General features: G+C 41.0%; 1 protein-coding gene across 5 annotated transcripts in view; it reads left to right on the top strand.

Annotated features, from left to right (window-relative positions):
• The first annotated feature begins 6,342 nt into the window (after positions 1-6,342).
• The window catches only part of Nemf (nuclear export mediator factor), a 56,976-nt gene continuing 41,793 nt past the window's right edge, over positions 6,343-21,525 (top strand). The window contains exons 1-6 of one of the 5 annotated variants that reach the window (XR_012446172.1): positions 6,343-6,665; positions 7,354-7,422; positions 7,562-7,664; positions 11,938-12,063; positions 17,367-17,515; positions 18,672-18,739. Coding sequence is in view for 4 of the 5 variants with exons in the window: in XM_020174355.2 (XP_020029944.1) it covers positions 6,607-6,665; positions 7,354-7,422; positions 7,562-7,664; positions 11,938-12,063; positions 17,367-17,515; positions 18,672-18,739 (574 nt within the window). In the remaining variant the exon portion in view is untranslated. Of the gene's footprint in view, positions 6,666-7,353; positions 7,423-7,507; positions 7,665-11,937; positions 12,064-17,366; positions 17,516-18,671; positions 18,740-21,525 lie in introns of those variants that run through there. The other 4 variants (XM_020174355.2, XM_020174364.2, XM_074068024.1 and 1 more) reach the window with 4 other exon arrangements.

Genomic DNA, 21,525 nt, shown 5'->3' on the forward strand with positions numbered 1-21,525 from the left:
GTGTTATATTTTTTAATTAACTAGTTTATATTTCATAGTACTGGGGTTTGAATTCGGGGCCTTGTCCTTAGCAAGCTCTCTACCACTTGAGCTACGCCCCCAACCCATGAATGTTACCTTGATCTAGTCTCACTTTAGTCAGTGAAAGCTATGTGCAATTTGAAGAATTTGTTTTACTACCAGAATCTAGACTGTTCAAATATACTAACCATGACAAATAATCACCCTTTGAGAATAGAAATTCAGGAAAAGCAAATCAATTTGCCAATTACTCTGAGTGTGACATTAGTCTACTGTCTACAGAGGCGTAGGAACATCTTCAAACAAAGGAAGCATCTTTAAATGTTCACTGATGGAAATGAAGCATTTGAATGATTTTCGAAGTGCAGCAGAGAGCTCACCACACTGCTGTAAGAGATAGAATCAATACTTTCGATACGTTCTGTTAAGTATCGGGGTTTTAATGTATGAAGTTTTGCCTTGGGAACACGATTCATTACACGTTAGATCAGAATCAATGTAGTAAACAGCCATGTTATAATGGAATTCTACTAAATTCTGAGACGCCAAAACATTTCTGCAGAACTGTCAAATGAAAGTCAAAACATATTGAGAGGGGAAAATAAACCCCTCAGGTTAAATGTCTACTTATAGGCCTACCAAGAGTGACACTGGATAAGTAACTTTAACTGTCCGCTGCTAGGATTTTCTCTGAGTTAAAAACCTGCCACGAGAAACTAGTTTCTGGACTGATAAGATAGTGTGTGATAACCTCATTAAAGGATCTTCCTACAAGCCGGTGTTGCCAGGAAGAAAAATGGTGTGTTATGTCAAAATGTCACTCTAGTTACTTCACAGCTCATTTATTAAATGGAATTAGGGTCAGCACACCAGGACATGTCCCTGGAATGCAAATAACCTGTCATGATGAAAATCCTGCCGGCAGTAGCAGGTGACCCCATTGCGGGGAGCGGCAGAGAACAGGCGGTCACGCTCGGGCGGCGGGAGGACGCGCGCCGCCCTTCTGGGCGGGGCCGCCGGACCTGAACGCCGAGGTCCCGTTGGGCGTCTCTCGGCCCCGCCCCCGCGCGGCCCCGCCCCGCCCCCAGCGCGGCCTCTCCTCTCCCCTCAGCAGCGGCCCCTCCCTCCCGCTGGCGGCCCCGCCCCGCCCCGCCGCGCTCCCCCAGGCCCCTCTCTGCCCCCCGGCGCGGCCCCTCCCTTCCTTCTTCCGCTGGCGGCCCCGCCCCGCCCTCCTGGCCACTTCCCTACTCAGGGCTCGGCATCTTCCCGTACGGCTCCCGCCAGGTACTGGTTCCGCGCCTTGGCTCCCCTACTGTGCTGACTGGGGTGGGGTACCGGCTGGCAGCTGTCCCCAGCCCCAGCATGGAAAGCCTTTTTGGTCTGATCCCTAGTGCTTTTTGGTTTAACGTCCGTCCTCAAAGGACTAATTGATAAACATCTTGAGTCCCACGGTGTGGAATTTTGCAGGCAGATTTACACTCCATTTGAGGCGAGGGCATTATCTATACAAGTGTTTGAAAAATTCCCAGTCATACAGGTTACATTTCGAAAGAATGAAACCCCATACGGCCAGACACAACCTTGGATTTTTACTGTTAAACAACGGCCGCTGACTGTAGCTCCTTGGGAGGCTGAGGTAGCAGGTTGGCTGAGCACAGGAATCCCAGGCCAGCCTGGGCAACACAGAGAGACCCCCGTGTCTAAATATTAAAATTAAAAAAAAACTTTGTGTGTTTTAAAAAATCATTAATTTCACTACCAAAATGTGTAAGAACCCCAAAGGATGAATTGGCTTTAGCAGATCCCCCAGTTTCGACTACAGAGTCAGTGTTCTGTAGGACAGATTAAAAGGCCTGGGAGAGGTCTGTTATAGACAGGCCAATATGACTTATTCTTGAGAAGTTGCTGCTTCACATTTTTTTTAATTAATTAATTTTTTAAAAAAATTATTCATATGTGCATACAATGCTTGGGTCATTTCTCCCCCCCCCCCGCCCCCGCCCCCACCCTCACATTTTCTTTGAATAAGAAAATATTTTAAAAAATGTTTTCACTTCCTTACAATTCTCATGAAATGCTTTTCTTTTAAAAATTATTTTTGAATTAGCATACATTAATAATACCAGGGGACTTCATTGCAATGATTCTATATATGATAAGTGTACATTGAACAAGTTCACCCCCCTCCGTTGTATTTCCATCTCCCCTCAATCGTCTCTCCTTAAAATCTTTTTTTTTTTTCGGTACTAGAACTTGAACTCAGGGCCTTCATCTTGAGCTATTCCACCAGCCCTTTTTTGGGAAGGGTTTTTCGATGTAGGCTCTCCTAGAACTATTTGCCGCAATCCTCCTGATCTCTGCCTCCTGAGTAGCTGGGATTACAGGTTTGAGCCACCAGCGTCTGGCTTCCTCTTAAAATCTTTTTTAAAAACCAAACAACCAATTGGAGCTGTGCATAGTTGACTTAACACTGGATATTATGCTATCATTCATAAAATAATAGAGGTGAAATTTATAGAACGGTGAAGTGGTGGTCAGAGTAACTCATCGTCGTTCAACCTAAGCCATCATAATGATGCATTAGTGTATTTACTGCCACTAAAAGTATAGTAACCAATGACAAAGGCAGAAAATAGAAGTTTCATTTACAGCATAATTATAATAAAATGGGTAGGAATATAAACAGTACATAGAGATTGTAGGAGAATACAGGAGTCCAACTAGAAAACCAGACTCTTTTTACAGGAGGGTGAGGACGATTCGCCCCATTTGACTCGCCCTGTAGATGCCTAGAGCTCTTCTGGCTCTTGCCGTTCCTAAGCTCTAGTTATCTAGGTTTCTTCTGTGAATCTCCCTGTGTCGGTTAGTGTATGCGGTGATAATGACGAGGCCCAAAATACAGTGCTGTAAATGAGCTAGGATGTTACTCATGTAGCAGTCCAGGGGAAGGAATGGCCCGAGCTGGCAGGGTGGACTCTGGCTTCTCCACGCGGTCGTACGCCCTGGTTGCGTGGTGAAAGCAGGGGCGCTGCACTGGCGCCACCTAGCGCTGGAGGGGCGCAAAGAAGCCGAAGTGGAGGGCAGTAGATTTGTTTTTAAGCAGGAGCTGCAGATCACACTCACCACTTTCATTCGGGTCCCATCGACGAGACCGTGACCACACTTGCTGGGAACTGTGGTCTCTAACTGCGAGTGTATGTGTCCAATTAAAATTCACCAGTGCAATAAAAAGGTGAAACAGACTGGATAGAGTCCTTATGTGCAATCCAAGTACCTTAACTACGGCCTCGCTCTTCAGGTCTCAGTTGTTTTTATTTTCACTTGGAAAGAGCGGCAGAGCCAAAACAACAATTGTTTTTTAAGGGGGAGGAGGTAGAGGAAGAGAGAGAGAGAGAGAGAGAGAGATTGAGATTGTCTTTCTTCATGGAGGAATTGATTACTGCGTGTGAATTAAGAAGGAACACTGCGGTTGCTCTTCCCGGAAAGTCGTGAAGATTAAAAATGAAATTTAGAGGAGGGGGAAGTAGGAAGCTGTGAAAAGAACGGAGTTGCGTTTTTCTCTGATAGCTGTTAATTTATGCACGAAGCAGATAAAGTTGCAAGGACGGAGGTGGGAAGCAAAGCCCAGGCTGATTTTTAGGAGAAAAGGAGAGAGAGGAAAGATTGCAGACGGAGACAAATGAAAAGGTTTGCTGCTGCAGATCTACTATGATTGGACATTTTTTTCTCTTTCATCTCTTCTTTTCCTTCCCAAGGGGGAAGAAAAAAAAAAAAGCTTTCAGGTTGTCAAATCCAAATTCTTCCCTCTCAGCCTACCCGATTATTAGCTGCTTCTCCAACAGTAAAAGGGGTTCCCTTCGCTTCCAAAGTGGGGATTGAGCTGATCTCCGGCTTTTGCGGACCCCACCCCGGCTAGCATGGGCCGTGCGATCCCTGGCTGAGGACAATGAAGAGCTGCAGACGATGGTTCTTCGACAACAGCTAATGCCCGCAGCACGGATTTAAGACCTGCAGAGGCAGCTCGAGGCCAAGGGCCCGCGTGGCTGAGCTCCCGCTGTGCGTGCGGACGCCATCAGCAGCCTTAAGCGAGTTCTGACCAATCTCTGTTAAACACGAACACCGCATCCAGAGCACAGCACAGCGAGCCAGCGAGCCGAGGCCGCGAGTGCGCTCACTGGTACGGACTGGCGACCTGCGGCGGGGACCGCACGCAGCCTCCGCCCCCAGGCCGCCTCCCGCGGGGCGTGCCCGAGCCCGTAAGCGCCAGGCTTCGCCCCTCCTCCAACGACGTCACCGCACGTCAGCCTCTAGTAGCTTTCTGCCACGGATCCGCCCGCCGGGCGCGGTGGCGCGCGCCTGTAGTCCTAGCTACTCGGGAGGCTGAGGCAGGAGGATCGCTTGAGTCCAGGAGTTCTGGGCTGCAGTGCGCTATGCCGATCGGGTGTCCGCACTAAGTTCGGCATCAATATGGTGACCTCCCGGGAGCGGGGGACCACCAGGTTGCCTAAGGAGGGGTGAACCGGCCCAGGTCGGAAACGGAGCAGGTCAAAACTCCCGTGCTGATCAGTAGTGGGATCGCGCCTGTGAATAGCCACTGTACTCCAGCCTGGGCAACACAGTGAGACCCCGTCTCTTTTGCTTTTCTTTTCCCTCAGACCCTTTATTTACGTTGACTTTGTCGGTGAAAACGTAAGAAAAGCTTACTCTTGGGGGAGTACTAAGAGGTTTAATAATACGTTCATTTAAAATACGTATTTCCACGCTTAAAAAAGGATTACTCCCGCCTCCCCCTTCCCACTACTCTGTCTCCAATTTTGTGTCTTTTTGGATTAAAACTCCCTGGTTGATCGAGAATATTCGGGGACTTTTAACCGCCTCATTGCTGCCCCCTACTGGAGCCTCGTCAAAGCGTCTCTATGAAAAGCTGTTATTACCCTCAGAGCCAGCAGGGGCTGCTCGTTTGCTCAAACCAGCCACCTGACGACAAAACAAAAAGCATTCTCTTAAGAATTTGTGAAGCTATATAGGTGTAACTGATTGATAGACGGGTACGTGGGGTTGTATTCTTTGCTATTGCCTCTGCAGCCACCTGTAATAAGCCTATTGTAGGTGCTTAGAAATATCTTTTTTTTTCTTCATTTTTCTTTTATTTAGAAATATCTTTTAAGAATTTTTAAAAAGTGTTTAGGGATGTAGCTCAATGGTAGTATGCTAGCCTAGCATGGCTAAATCCCTTGGCTTGATCCTTTGGACTTCAAAAGAAAAAGGATTTTTCAAACCCCGGTCCCATCAAAAAAAAAAAAAGAAAAAGAAAAATTTAAAAAAAGAAAAGAAGTCATGTCCAAGTGAATGCCTTTTTACTAAAGGAAACCGTGGAGTGGTTTTTTGTTTTTTAATCTTATCCTCTCTCTACCACAAAAATAGGCAAAATAATTTTGGTATATCTCAGTGTTTTGCTTTTTCATTAAATGAATCCCTGAATTTGGCCTATAATGACTTGGCTACAGATGTAAGGGCTATGTTGAGGTAGCTACCTCTCTTAGCTCTGGCTTGTTCCCTCAGTCTTTTCTGAGACTCAGGGGAGAGGTCTCAGCTTTGTAAAATCAGTGTGACCATCAACTTAATGACTCCCTCCCCAAAGATGTCTACATACTAATACTTGGAACCTGTCATTCAGTTAGTTACCTGACATGGTAAAAGAACTTTACAAGCTTGATTAAATTTAGGAGGGTCAGAGTCAGAGGAGAAGAGCCCTGGAAGCAGAGGCTGAAGTGATGCGGGGTCACCAATGGAGGAATGTGGGCAGCCCTTGGACGCTGCAAAAACAAGGCCAGGGGTTCTTCCCTAGGATATCCAGGAGAAATGCAGCCCTGCTGACCTTTTTGGTACTTCTGACTTCCAGAACGCCGAGATAACAAGTATGTGTGGTTTAAGCCTCTACATTTGTGGTTCTTATATATCAGCAATAGGAAGGTAATTCACAGAGAGAGTAAAGCTTCACCTGTATCCAGCAAAACTGTGAGGTGGGAAAGGCTGAATGAGAATCCCACAAACATGGCAGGATACTCCTTCAGAGAATCCCATCCAAATAAGAACTCCTTTTAGAGGGTTCGTCTTGATCGTGGAAGGCAACGTTAGGACGAATGAAAAAGTTCTGTTTTGTTACATTTCAAAATTCCAGGAAATGTCGTTGCTGCTCTGAACTGAACCCCACCTCTCAGCGGGGAAATTCCTCCCGCACTCCCTCAAAAATTGTTACGACCAGCAGGGGTCACTAAGGAGGCAAGTTTGAGTCCCAAAATGCAAGGGGACGACGTAACCGACCTGGCTACTGTTAGTGTTCAAGGAAGAGACTCAATTGCAAAGAGTACGGTTCTATTTCGGATTGTTTTAGGTGCAACGAAAGCCGAATGGATGAGCCTTTGGCAGGTGAAGCCGTGAAATGCTGCAAACCCGTGCGCCTCAAGGACGCTTGGGGCCTCGGGGCCGCCGTACGGCTGCGCCGAGTGCGCGTGCGCGGAAGAGCGGCGGCGTTGAGGGCGGCCGGCGGTGCAGAAGCCGCAGCGGCGACCCTCGAGCTTCGCCATGAAGACCCGCTTTAGCACGGTGGACCTCCGCGCGGTGCTCGCCGAGCTGAATGCTAGGTACTGGCCTGCAGGCGACCTGGAGGCGGAGGTCGGGGCATGGTGATGGCGAGACCAGCCTGGTGCTTCCCCCTGTCCCCGCCGCTCTCCGTGGACCTGGCTAGGCCCGGGGCGGGCTCCCTCGCGGCATTTTCGCCCCGGCCCTCGGGACACCCGGACCCCAGGGACGCTGTTTCTCTGTTCCTCCATGTGCCCCTACTCTGGCAGGGCCCTGGACCCGAGCCGCCTGGGTCCTGTGGCAGACGTTTGGTTCTTGGTTTAGAGATCCGAGGCCCGCGCGGGGAGCATGGCCGCCGTAACTGGGGTTGACACATTTGGGCCGAGACCTGCATTCTGCTCTTGTTTGTATTCGCCCTGGCTTGCTCGGTCAGCCCCGGGGCCTAGTTCACCTCCCCCACTGTAATAGGGTAACTGCGTTAGGTTTCGCTGTACTTCCCCGCGAAGGGACCGACCTAGGGGTTGTTACAATGATGCAAAGCATTGACTGCAAGGTTGCAGAGCTGCTACACCCCTTAAACGGTGACGCTTAGGTTTGCGCAAAATACCTATTGACCTTCAGACTGTGCTTCCATATGCTTAGAGCCAAGGTTTCCTCTGTGCTGCCTTCATAAATCTCGTGTGGTTTTGTTTCAAACAATATTGAGATTTGTTACACTTTTTGTTTTTTTGTTTTTTTTTGTCTTTGCAGCTTGTTAGGAATGAGAGTAAACAATGTCTATGATGTGGATAACAAGACATATCTTATTCGTCTTCAAAAGTAAGAATAGTATAAATGTTTTGTTTGGTAATTATGAGACTCTTGATTCTCCCTTCTCCCTACATTTTCCGTTGTTGTGTTCCAGAGAGTAAACGTTGGCAGATTCCCTAAAGAGAAGTTTAATTTTCTTCTTCTACAGACCAGACTTCAAAGCTACACTTTTACTTGAATCTGGCATAAGAATTCACACAACAGAATTTGAATGGCCAAAGAATATGATGCCTTCTAGTTTTGCCATGAAGGTAAAATTCAAGTTTTATTTGAAGCTAACTTTTCTTTTTTCCTGGTTCTAGGGTTTTGAATATTTGCCATAAACATTAATTTTCTAAAGCATTTTATTAATACCTTATATGGTTTGTAATTCTCCCCTCCCCCCTTGGTACTGTGGTTTGAACTCAGGGCCAGACCCCTTTTTTTGTTGTGAGTCTTTTCAAAGTAGAGTCTTTTAACTATTTGCTGTGGCTGGCTTTGAACCTCAATCCTCCTGATCTCTGCCTCCTGAATATCTAGGATCATAAGCGTGGGCCACAGCGTCTGGCATGGTCCATAATTTTTTAATCCATATTCTATGCATAGACATTTTTGGCTTTCTCTAGTCTGTCCCCCTCCCCACCTTTTTTACCTTAGTCTTATCTCCTAAAACACTTTTTTGTGAACTGTATCTCTATGCAATCTATTGTTGGAGTACTCAGTGACATTAATATTGCTAAGTCATTGTATCTTTTTATTTTTCACTGCTCTCTTTGCTTTTGTTTTTAATATTAAAGCAGATTTTACATTTGTGGCCATGTTACCCATTCTTCTATTTATATAACTATAAGTTGAACATTCATGTAATACAGAAGAAAGACTTGACAGATATACCTAACTTTGCATTAATGGCTTTGCTGTTAAATAATTTTATAATCTGGAGAAGTTAATTAATCTCTTGGCACTTAATTTCATTAAACATAAAATGTGGTTAGTATCTCCCTCATAGTTATTGGTGAGAATTAATTGAAGCAATATGTAAAGCTAACACAGTGTCTGACAAATATTGAGAGTTCCATATATGTTGATTTCCTTCTCACTATTCTTCAAAAATCTATTTGTTGTGGCATTGTGTTATTTCATTAGAGGCTTTACAGAGAAGAGCTTTACTACAACAACCTACAATCTGTTTTGAATTACAAGTTACGTGTTTCCCATTTCATAAAGACTGTCATGAAGTTACCAAATTATCAATGTTTAATTTATTTAATAATAACCCAGGATAGTTTTTTGGGGGCTTTTCCCTAATAATAACGACACTTTGAATTTGTATTTATTTATTTTTTTTTTCCTGGTGCTCTGGATCAAATCCAATGCTTGCTAGGCAGTTGCTCTACTGCTTGAACCATGCCACCAGGCCCTGGACAACATTTTTTTTAAAGTAGATGAATAATATGTACTTCATTTAACACCTCAGTGGAATAAAAATAAGTATTATTTCAGCTTTATAGATGAGTTAACAGGCCAATGAGAGATACTATACTGATATCATGTGACTATCTCCTTATCAGGCTGTACCCTTAAGAGGCCAATCATTTTTTTTTCCCAACCTTTTTAAAATTTTTCTTATATTATTACTGTACTGGGAGATACATTGTGACAATTACAAGTGTTTGCAATATGTCTTAAATTCACCCCCTTCATCATTCTCCTTTATTTCCCCTCCTCCTGTTCTTAGAGTAGTTTCAACAGGTCTCATTTTTCCATTTTCATAGATGATTACGTAATATTTCTACCGTATTCACCCTCTTGCACCCTTTCCTTATATCCCCCCACCAATTGGTGCTAACCCCAGACGGGACCTGTTTTACCTTCCTGTCACATTTTTGAAAAAAGACATTTTTTGTTTGCTTAAAACAACTGTGCAGAGTGTTTCATTGTGACATTTCTGTGTATATATTTATATAACCTGAATTGGTTCATCTCCTCTGTTTTTCTCCTTTCTACCTTAGTCCTCTTCTTATGGTGATTTCAACAGGTTTAAAAATTCTACATTCTTGTATAGGAAGTACACCAACTGTATTCACCTTTACTTCTGTTACCTTCTTTCTCCTGTTAGTAACCTCTGCTTAGCATGACTGTTTTTCAGTCTTGTCCTTTGTTGTTTAGGTGTCTTGTTTGTTGTTCACTGGGATTTTTACCTTGGTGTTATAAAATCTTAGGACTCTATGAGTTAGGTATATCTGTCAATCTAAATATATAGAAAGAGTTCCTCCAGTAGAGCAGACAGTGTTAAGCTTCTTATAAACAAACAGGTATTAGTATATGGCATAGGCAGTCATGCCCAGTATGTGGTAAATTATAGTGATTGTTCCTGGTTCTCACAAACCAGGTTAGATTTTTTTAAATTTAGGGATGCCAGCTATACCATTGCGGTACTGAGTAGAACCTTGTTTCACCAAGTTTCTGAGAAGAAAATAAAACAAGTTTTATATGTATACTGCATATAACTTACACCCATCATGGTAAAGTATACTTTTTTAACCTTTCCATGGTATGGACCTCTGTCCTTTTAAGAATGCTTTTTAAAGGCGGGCGCTGGTGACTCATGCCTGTAATCCTAACTGCTCATGATTTTTAAAACCAGCCTGGGCAAATAGTTTGTGAGACCCTATTTTGAAAAACCCTTCCTAAAAATAGGGCTGGTGGAGTGGCTCAAGATGAAGGCCTTGTGTTCAAGCCCCAGTGCAGCAAAAAAAAAAAAGAAGAAGAAAATGCTTTTCCTTTAATTTTAACTGTATTTTTCTTGGATAAAACTATTACTGAAGAACTCACAGAGAATTGATTTTGATTTTTTTTTTTCCTCCCAGAGGATTTAAAAATAGCATATATGTAGGTCACTTATTAAATAAAAATCAATATAGGGCACTCTTGAGTTAAGGAGGGGATGGTTGTTTATTCTAGAATGTTTGGAAAGCCGTGTGTGTGTGTGTGTGTGTGTGTGTGTGTGTGTGTGTGTGTGTGGTGGGACTAGGGTTTAAATTCACGGATTTGAGTGCTTGCAAAGCAGATGCTTGCGCCATACCTCCAGTCCATTTTGCTCTGGTTATTTTGGAAGATGTCTCAAACTTTTCCCCTTGGCTGGCCTCAAACTGTGATCCTCCCATTCTCAACCTCCCAAGTAGCTATGATTACAGGTGTGAGTCACTGGCACTTGGCCTGTTTTTTTCTTCCCTTTTTTTTTTTAAAGGGGATTTTAGGATAACTTCTATAAAATTTTGTTTTGAATTTGAGTCTTAAAGACTGCATTGCTTGTTACTGGTTTTGATTAAGGGATCTTTCAATTAAAAAAAATTAGAAACAATTGTAACTTTTTTTAGGGGCTACAGAGTACTGTTAGTGTTTGATGTTACATTTAAGTATTTGTGTTAAAGAATGTTACATGTACTCTAAATAATGGTTATTTGCCATATTGTTTGGGTTTGGCATACTAATTTAATTTTAATTGTTAATAAGAAAAGGAACCTTACGGCTAGGGATAGGAGGAATGGGCTTTGATCAATCAGTAGAGTTAGCACATTTTCTGTTGTTGTTTTGAGACGGGGCCTCACAATGTGACCCAGGCTAACCTCCAACTCAAGGTTTTCCTGCCTCAGCCTCCCAGGTGCTGGGATTACCAAGTGTACCACCATACCTGGCAAGAGGTACACTTTTGTTTCTTTGTTTTTTTGAACTCAGAGCCTTGTGCTTGCTAAGCTAGTGCTTTACCACTTGAGCCATGCCCTCTTGTCCTTTTTGCTTTACTTATTTTTGGAATAGTGTCTCAGGTTTTTTTCCCAGGCCAGCCTGGACTGAGATTTTCCTGTTTAAGCCTTTCCAGTAACCATGCCCAGTTTTATTGGCTAAGATGGGATCTTGCTAACTTTTTGTTCTGGCTGGCCTTGAACTGAGATCCCCTGGATCTCCACCTCCCAAGTAGCTGGAATTATAGATGGAAACCATCCCACAAAAAATTGGATAAAAGAAATTTCTGCCAGGTGCTGGTGGCTCATGCCTGTAATCCTAGCTACTCAGGAGGCAGAGATGAGGAGGATTATGGTTTGAACCAAGCCTGGGCAAATAGTTCTCGAGACCCTATCTCGAAAATACCCATCACAAAAAGGGCTGGCAGAGGGCAGAGTGGCTCAAGGTTAAGGCCCTGAGTTCAAGCCCCAGTATTGCAAAAAAAAAAATAGAAGATTCCACCAGTATGATCAAAGTACTGTATTTAGCAGTGGTATAAAGCAACAAAGCATATTTTGCTGTAGGTCTGTCAGTGTTTTAAAAATTAATATAAAATACTGTTTTAAAGTTAGCAGTTGTCTAGAATAAAATGTTTTCCCTATGATTATCATTTATAAGGTTTTGTTTTATGAATATACTGTTTTATTTACTACCATTTAAATATTATTCCTGATAATGAAAAAGAGGGTTTTTGTAAATCAGTACCAAATGGTTAGAATTTACTTTTACTACATAAATGCCCTTTCTTCTGTTTCTTGCTAGTGCCGAAAACATCTGAAGAGTCGGAGACTAGTCAGTGCAAAGCAGCTTGGTGTGGATAGAATTGTAGATTTTCAGTTTGGAAGTGATGAAGCTGCTTATCACTTAATCGTTGAACTCTATGATAGGGTAAGTTAAATTTGGGTAATGAGATAAAGAAATAGAATCATATAGTCTATTTTTGAGTCTGCATTCAATTCAGTGCTATGAGGTGTTCATCATGTTTAACACAGTGTTATTTTCTTTGATGTTGAGAGGTCCCTTAGCTCCACATCCTTGCCTATACTTGGCATTGTCTGCCTGCCTCTTAAATTAACATAGCTTTTTTTGAGACAGCATTATAGGCATGTGCCACCATGCCTGGCCAACAATTTTTTCATTTAAGTATTTTATGATGGTTATACCCATCATATAACTTTAATATAATGCCCATCATGATATGTAAAATTCTCTCCATAGCATAATTTGTGTAATCATTATTATTTTTAAAATCTAAGTAACATTTTTTATTTAGACATAATTTTAGACTTACAGAAACGTTGTAAAGGTAACACAGAAGGTTCCTGTGTACTGTTCACTTAGTGGTGAAATCTGAATAAACAATAGAAGCTGTTTTTCCATCACATAGTTTCTCTATCAGTATACCCCATTCCATTTAGAGCCTTCCCATTTGAAGTCTCTGAGTAGTAGGTATGCATACTGTCTAGGTTCCAGAAGTTCAATTAATGATGAGTTTGGAGTAGATATTAAGGATTTATAATTGAGAGTGTGCTTGGGAATTCTCAGTAGTCATTGTGTTATGTGTGAGAGGTAGGTTGGTTGATGCTTAAAAATAAATCTTGGAGCTGGAGTGGCTCAAGTGGTAGAGCGCCTGCCTAGCAAGTGTGAGGCCTTGAGTTCAAGCCCCAGTACTGACCAAAAAAAAGAGGAAGGATAGAGCTTGGAGATTGCTTTTCTTTCTGCATACCAGCATTTAATTTTTTAGCTTTCATGTCTGGAATTTTGAGGCATACTGTATCTACAGTTGATCAGACCTTGAGGAAAGTGGCTCATTGCAACTCAAATTCTCATTTTAAGAAAGTAGGTTTACTACTTTATAAGTTTCTAGTAGAAAAGAGTGGTGGACAAGTAATTTAAGATCAGAAAGTAGCTGGGTGTTGGTGGCTCATTCCTGTAATTCTAGCTACTCATGAGACAGAGATCAGAAGGATTGAGGTTCAAAACCCGCCTACAAATAGTATGTGAGACTCTACCCTATCTCAAAAAAAGCCCTTCACAAAAAAGGGCTGGTGGAGTGGCTCATGGTACAGGCCCTGAGTTCAAGCTCCAGTACTGCAAAAAAAAAAAAAAAAGATCGGCTTATTGGCTGGTAGAGTGGCTCAAGTGGTAGAGCACCTGTCTTGCAAGCACGAGGCCCTGAGTTCAAGCCCCAGTATTGCAGAAAAAGGAAAAAAAAACAAAAAACTAGAAGGTATTGACTGTAACAGAATCAAGTGCAATATTTCCCAAAATATGTTCCTTGGACACTATTTCCTATAAGTTAATAAGCATGTATAGAAAAAAATGGGTCTGTAGTGATAAAAATTTGAGGAACTCTAAGGATAAAGATTAAAATTCTTTTTTACTCTAGTACTAGTACTTTAATATGGTCATGTGATACGCACATCTCCTAGAGGGAGAAAAGTTAAATAGAATTTCCAAGACTTATTTGACCTTGATAACAATTTTTTTTTTTTTTTAAAGATTTTAGAGTCTCACTGTGTAGCATAGGCTGTCCTTGAACTCACAATCCTTCTGTCTTAGCCTCTCAAGTGCTGGGATTACAGGTGTGTGTACCACCACATCTGACTCCAGAATTTGGGGGAGGGTGGCAATACTAAATTTTGAACTCCAGGCCTCCTGCTTGTCTCCCACTTGAGCCATTCTGCCAGCCCATAATTTTTTTTTAATGTGGTATTTAGGGAGCCATTTTATAAAGTACTTTAAGAAAACATTTGTGTAAGAAAAGCCATTTCAGGGAAATGTCTTTATTTTTCTTTTTTCACAGTACTGGGGTTTGAACTAAGGGCCTCGTGCTTGCTAGCCAGGGATCTACTGCTTGAGTCACTCCACCAGCCTTTTTTTGTGTTAGGGTCTCATGAACTTTTCCCAGGCTGGCTTTGAACCACAATCCTCCTGACATCTGCCTTTTGAGTAGCTAGGATTACAGGTGTGAGCCACTGGCCACTTGGTGAAATATCTTTCTTGTTAGAATCTTCTGTATGTTCCTGGTAACTGTACAGTTTGATTAACAGAATCAAATTTTGAGCACCTTTTATGTTCTATGCTCTGTGACTAGATTCATTCTTATAAAGTCGTGTCTTCCCGATCCAGACACTCTGGAAATTTTTTTTTTTTTTTTTTTGGGACAGTACTGAGGGTTGAACTCAGGGCCTCAAGCTTGCTAGGCAGGTTCTTTAACCCTTGAGCCACACCCCCTAGCCCTTTTTGCTTTAGTTTTGTTTTTCCCTGGTACTAGGATTTGAACTCAGTGCCTTGTGCTTATAAAGCAAGGCTCTACCACTTGAGCCACACCTCCAGCTCCAGCACATTTTGATTATTTTTTTTTTGTGGGTCTGGGGCTTGAACTGAGTGATTCAGCGCTTACAAAGCAGGCTCTGTACTGCTGGAGCCACACCTCCAGTTGATACTACTCTGGTTATTTGGAGATGGTGGTCTTACAAACTATTTGTCTGGGCTGGGCTCGAACTGTGATCCTCCCAATCTCAGCCTCACATGTAGCTAGGATTGCAGGTATGAGCCACCAGCACCCAGCTCACTTCAGTTATTTTTGAGGAAGGGTTTCACTTTATGCAGGCCTAGACCTCAGTCCTCCTATTTATGCTTCCTTGGCTAGATGACAAGTGTGCCACCATGCACAGCTTTTATTGGTTGAGGTGGAGTCTTGTAAACTTTTTTTCACTTTCAGTCTGATCTCTTCTGATTTCCACCTCCCAAGTAGCTAGGTTTACAGGCTTGAACCACCAAGCTGAGCCTATCTGGACTTCTTTTTAAGTCCTTTATGCTTTCTTTGTCCAGTTAATTTTCTGTTCTTTAAGTTAAATGTTTAAAATTTAAATACATGGTTGTTTTGAAATTATAACTGTTAGTAGTTAGGTACTACTGTTAACACCTACGTGCTTCTAGTTATCAGTACCTCTAATCAAGAAAATGAGTGGTGGCTTTATGTACAGAAGCCACTTACCTTGTAACCTGTGCTCCCCCATGGGGTTGAAGTTACTTAGACCATGTACTGTGACTGTCTTCTAAGCAGTTATTAAAGCATTTGTAACTACTTTTGTGGCTGCTTCGTTGTGTTTTTTTTATTTGCTGTGCTGGGGATTGAACTCGGCTTCATGCATGCTAGGCAAGCACTTAGCTGGAAGGGAGGCTAAGGAAGGAGGACTGAGGTCCAAGACTGACTAGCCAAAATTCAAGAGACCCTATCTGAAAAATAACTAAAGCAAAAAAGGGCCAGAAGTGTGGCTCAAAAGTGGTAGAGTGCTTGCCTAGCAAGCAGAAGGCCCTGACTTTTAAACCCCAGTACTGCCGGAAAAAAAAAAAAAAGCAAGACAAAAATTCTGTGAAAGTGGAAGGCATGTGTAGCTAGTAAAAATAAGGTTATTTAGTAAAGATTTAAACACTTAATTTCAAAAATTAAATTATTAAAGATTTAAAATTCAGTATTGTTCTATAACCATTTTAGTAAAGGCAGGTAAGAGTAATGAAGATAAAATTGCTCCCAAAATACAATCTTCCAAATTTATTACAGAAAAGACAGTTGTTATATGATTAAAATACAAAAAAATCCAGGCACAGTGATGTATACCTGTAATCCCAGTTATTCAGGAAGCTGAGGCAGGAGGATCAATTGAATGTAGTTGTTTGACACTAGTTTGAGCAACACAGCAATACTGTAGCTCTTAGTGGGGATGGCGGACAGGACAAACAAAAAAACCAAGGAAAACTGACTGGGGATTATAGGTGCTCCATCACATCCAGCCTGTCTTGCTAATTTTTATTGATTGATTGATTGATTGATTTTTTGTGGTACTGGGGCTTGAACTCAGGGCCTTCCCCTTGAGCCACTCCACCAGCTGTTTTGTGTTAGGTATTTTTGAAATAGGCTCTTGTGAACTATTTGCCTGGGATGGCTTCGAACCACAATCCTTCTGATCTCTGCCTTGTATATCTTGCTAATTTTTAAACATTTAAATAATTATAAACATTTTTCTTTTCTTAAAACATTATCTTTCATAAGGTAACAACTTTTTGCTATTTTGTTGATCTGTTATTTACTTAACAATTTGCATAATTTTTACTTTTAGGCTTTTTTTTTTTTAATAAATAAATTGCAGTGAACTGTAATCCTAGCTACTCAGGAGGCAAAGCAGAGATCAGGAGGATGGGGTTTGAAGCCAGACCCCGGCAAATAGTTCTCTGGACCCTATCTCAAAAAACCCATCACAAAAAAGGGCTGGTAGAGTGGCTTAAGCAGTAAGAGTGCCTGCTTAGCGAGTGTGAGACCCCAAGTTCAAACCCCAGTCCCCCAAAGAAAAAGATTTTTTCCTCAGGTCTTCACACTTGCAACGCAGGCACTCTACCACCTGAACCACACCTCCAGTCCATTTTGCTCTGGTTGTTTTCGGAGATGGGGTCTCACAAACTGTTTGCCCCAGCTGGCCTCAAACGTTCTGGATTTCTGCCTCACAAATAGCTAAGATTATAGGTGTGAGCCACTGGCACCTGACTGAAGCAAAACATTTTTAAGCATGTACCTTTTGTATTGTTATTTCATTAGACCACATTACCAAATCTATAACTACTTAGGTATAGATATGACTATCTTTGTTTTTCTTACCACATAGCTATTGCTATTTAAAGGACATACAGTAGGTGAAAGTATAATAGCTTTTTCTTGGCTTCTGAATTACATGTTCTGTTTCTCTTTTTTTCTTTTTTTGGTGGGGTGAGACAGGTTCTCTATATGTAGCCCAGTCTGGCCTTGAACTCTCAGTGATGCTCCACCATGCCATGATGCTCTGTTTCTTTTCAGTGTTTGCATCCTGCCTCATATCAATGTATAAGAATAAGCTCAGCTGGTGATCAAGGTTTCTGTGCTTCTGTTGGTACTTTGTGCAGTGTCATCAGAATTGAGTTTCTGAGTTTTAAGTTGCTCTAGATTCCTTCACTGCTTCAAACTGGGTTCTTTAGAATTTTATTGTTTCAGTCTGTGTTGGGCAAGTGCAAGGAATGTTGTTTAGATGTGACTCCTTTTTTCATAACTTCATTTCTGTAGCCTTAATCAGGTTAAGAGACTACATCTTTTTTTTAATATTTAAGAAGTTTCGGTGATTTGGGAAACCATTAAATTGTATTTTACTCTATTGCAGGGGAACATTGTTCTTACAGATTATCAGTACCTAATTTTAAATATCCTAAGGTTTCGAACTGATGAGGCAGATGATGTTAAGTTTGCGGTTCGTGAACACTATCCAATTGATCATGCTAGAGCTGCCGAACCTTTGCTTACTTTGGAGAGGTAACAACTTTTGTTTATAAACTCATTTCATATTGTATTAAAAGGTAAAATAGGGCTGGGTGCTGGTGGCTCACGCCTGTAATTATTCTAGCTACTCAGGAGGTAGAGATCAGGAGGATTGAGGTTCAAGGCTAGTCTGGACAAATAGTTGAAGAGACCCTATCTTGAAAACACCCAACACAAAGGGCTGGTGGAGTGGCTCAAGTGGTACAGTGCCTGCCTAGTAGGTGGGAAACCCTGAGTTTAAACCCTAGTACTGCCAAAAAAAAAAAAAAGGTGAAATTGTTCTATTTCAAAATATGAAAAGATGTCAAATACTTTGCTTATATAGCATAACTACATTTAGACTGCTGGAACAACATAAATGTATGTAAGCAGTGAAACCTTATTAGGAAAATTTTTTTAAGCTTTTTAAAGTTTTGAGTTACTTCAGGTATTTAGAATGAAGATGAGTCTCTGAGGCAGCGCCCAAAGGGAGGTAGAAATTCTGGTTTACCTGGGAAAAGGGTGGGATAAGGTGATGGTTGCAGGTGTGCTCTTCTGGCTGTAAGGACTTTCTGACTAATAGTCTACAGCAGTGGTCCTCAAAGTTTAATCAGAATCCTTGGAGGGCTTGTTAAACTATAGATGACCCCATCTTTGCTAATTCAATAGAGCTAGTGTAAGGAGCCAGGAATTTGCATTTCTAATAAGTTCTCAAGTAATGCTGATGCTGGTAAAGTGAGGACCACATTGATCCCCAGGATCCTTAAGAGTTCTTATTAAATGCTTAAATGCATCAGTGAAGCTATTTCTGATGTTCAGGTATAGCATGAGGACTTACATATGACATTATCTTTTATATAAAAATGTCTCTTCATGTCACTTACATATGGCACACTGATGATAAGCAATGTAATTTAGTTGGAAAAATACAGATTTCTCTTAGAAAACCTGAACTCAAGTCTCAGGCTGCTGTTTAGAATCTACTAACCTTGGATAAATTACCTTTATGACTTATTCTTCTTAACCTACAAAAGCAACTGATTTCTGTTGTGTTTCAGAGTATTGTAAAGATCAGGTGAACGGATGCAGATGAAAATACAGTATTTGAATGTGAACACTTTTGTAAGTTTAGTAAATACAGAATAAGAAATGTGTCAATTTTGTTTCCCAGATTGACTGATGTAATAGCCAGTGCACCTAAGGGCGAACTACTGAAGAGAGTTCTTAACCCATTACTTCGTGAGTAATCTTATATGTATCAATAAAATGTTTGCAAGATAATGTGGCTTTCAGGAATACAGCTAAATCTTTTATAATTCTGGTCAAAAACTTGAGTAAGGCGATCAAAATGAACATTTGGGTAGCTAAGAGTTTATTTTCAAGAAAAGGTTTTATTTTGTTTTGTGGTATGAGGGGTAGAACCTCTGGCCTTGTGCTTGCTATAGACAAATGCTCTATCACTGAGCTACATTGCTCCAAAGGAGTTACTATACCACATAAAGTTTGACCTTTTTGTATTAGTTAGATTTTATTTAAAAGCACTGCAGAGTGTATTATTAGTACTTCATTATTAACTGTAGTGGTCTGAGAAATCAGTTTTTTTCACCGTGAATCTCTGTTTTAGTAACTGCTTTAGTTGTGTTTTGTTTTGTTTTTAAATTGGTGAGCCTCAGTGCTTCCAGTCTGCCAGGTACTTCTGATCCCAGTGGTTTTTGTGCTTGAGAAGCTCGTCACTCAGCCCTAAATTAGGGAATTTGAAGACATAGGGACAGGCAGATAACATTGATTTCTGAGCATTAGGAAGTTACTCTTCTTTTCTTAGGAAATTAGGGTGTACTAAAAAGTTATCTTTAGAATTTTCCAGCAGTTAGGACAATATAGACACACAAAATTTGTAAGCTCAGATTAAGCCAAAGGCTTATTGTGGCAAATGTCTATGGTTTTGGAAATCAGGTAGAATAAGTCCTCTAACTTTGTTCTTCTTCCTACCTTACCCCCAGAGCTATTTGAGGTCCTTTGCATTTCTTTATAAAATTTAGGGTTGTCTGACTACTTTCTTTAAAAAAAGAAAAACAGGCTGGTGGGATTTTGACTAGAATTACATTGAATCTGCAGACCAGTTTGGGGAAAATTGCCATTTTAACTATATTGAGACTTCTAATATATGAACAGACAATGTCTTGCCATTCATTTAGATCTTTTTAAATTTCTCTCAGCAATGTTTAGTAGTTTTTAATGTATAAATCTTATTGTTATATTTATCCCTAAGCAGTCTATTCTTTTGTTGCTATTTTGAGAAGAATCATCCACTTTTAGATAGGAATGTAATAATTTTTTACATAGATTTTTGTGTCTAGTAGTGTGTGTATGTATTCCTTAGGCTTTTTTAACATATGGATCATGTCATCTGCAAATAAAGATGTTTAACTTTCTCCTTTTGAATCTGAATGCCTTTGAATAATTTTGTCTTGTACTACCTGTAACTTCTAGCATAATGTTGAATAGCTATGATAAAAGTGATTATTCTTTGGCTTGTTCCTGATCTTAGAGGGAAAGAATTCAGTCTTACCAAGAGTATGATATTGGCTATAACATAAGCATCTTTATCAGATTGAGAACCTCATTTATATTCCTAGTTTATAGAGTTTTATTAGGAATTGGTGTTGAAGCATTGTATCAAATGCTTTTTCTGCATCTATTGAAATGATATATTTTTTCTCCTTTATTCTATTAATATGGCTTATTGCATTAACTAATTTCTTAATTTAAATTTATATTTTTGTGGTTTTTCTTCCCTTCTGTGCTGGAGTTTGAACCCAGGGCCTTGTACATGCTACTGCTAAGCTACATTCCCAGCCCTGTTTTATTTTTGTTGTGTTATTTTTGTTTTATTAGACAGAGTCTTACATGTAACCCAGGCTGGCCTTAAACCGTCTGTCCTGCCTCTGCCTCCCAAGTGCTGGGATTACAGACATCTGCCACCGTATCTGGCCAATTTTTAATTTTATTTTTTGGTGCTAGGAATTGAACTCAGGACCTTGTACTTGCTAGCAACCACTTTCCCACTAAGCTAAATTGACAATTCCTAAATTTTAAGTTTTTTTGGAACTTCTGTTAATACATAGTGGCTATACTGATATACATTCCTACCAACATTGTTCCATTTCCGCTACATCCTTGCCAGCACTTGTTTTATTTAGTCTTTTTGATAATAACAATTTCTACTAGAATGAGGTAATATCTCATTGTGGTTATGATTTGCATTTCCCTTTTAATTAGTGATGTTCAACATTTTTTCCTATACCTGCTGACCATTTCTTTTTTGAGAAGTGTTTATTTAGGTCTGTTGCCCATCTTTTAATTGAGAGATTACCCAGTTTTTGTATGCTAAACCAACCTTGCATTCCAGGGATAAATACCCTCTGGTTGTGGTTTATAATCTTTTTTATATGTGGTTGAATGCCATTAAATTTCTATAACTTGCACTAATTTCTCTTAAGATTTTTTGGTTTTTTTGTGGTGGTGGTATTGGGGATTAAACTCAAGGCCTCCACTTGCCAGGCCTGAGCTCTACCTCTTAAGCCACACCCCAGCTCTTTTTGCTTTAGGTACTTTTGGGATAGGGTCTTGCATTTATGGCTGGCCAGCTTGGGCTGAAATCCTCCTACTTCTGCTTCCCATTTAGCTGGGATTGAAAGGTGTGTGCCAGTAAACTCAGCTATTGGTTGAGGTGGGGGTCTTGCTAACTTTTTCTCCAGACTGGCGTGGAACCATCCTGATCTCCACCTCCCTCTTTTTTTTTTGGCAGTACAGGGTTTGAATTTAGGGCCACATGCTTGCTAGGCAGGTGCTCTTATTTTTTTGTGATGGGGTTTTTGGAGGTAGGGTCTCATGAACTATTTGCCCAGAGCTGGCTGGCTTTGAATCAGGATCCACCTAATCACTGCCTCCTGTGTAGCTAGGATTATAGCTGAGAGCTACTGGTGCCTCTTCCCTCTTTTTTGTAATGTCAAATTCCTGTCATG

This window comes from Castor canadensis, chromosome 3 (genome assembly GCF_047511655.1).
Source record: "Castor canadensis chromosome 3, mCasCan1.hap1v2, whole genome shotgun sequence".
NCBI classification, from domain to species: Eukaryota; Metazoa; Chordata; class Mammalia; order Rodentia; family Castoridae; genus Castor; species Castor canadensis.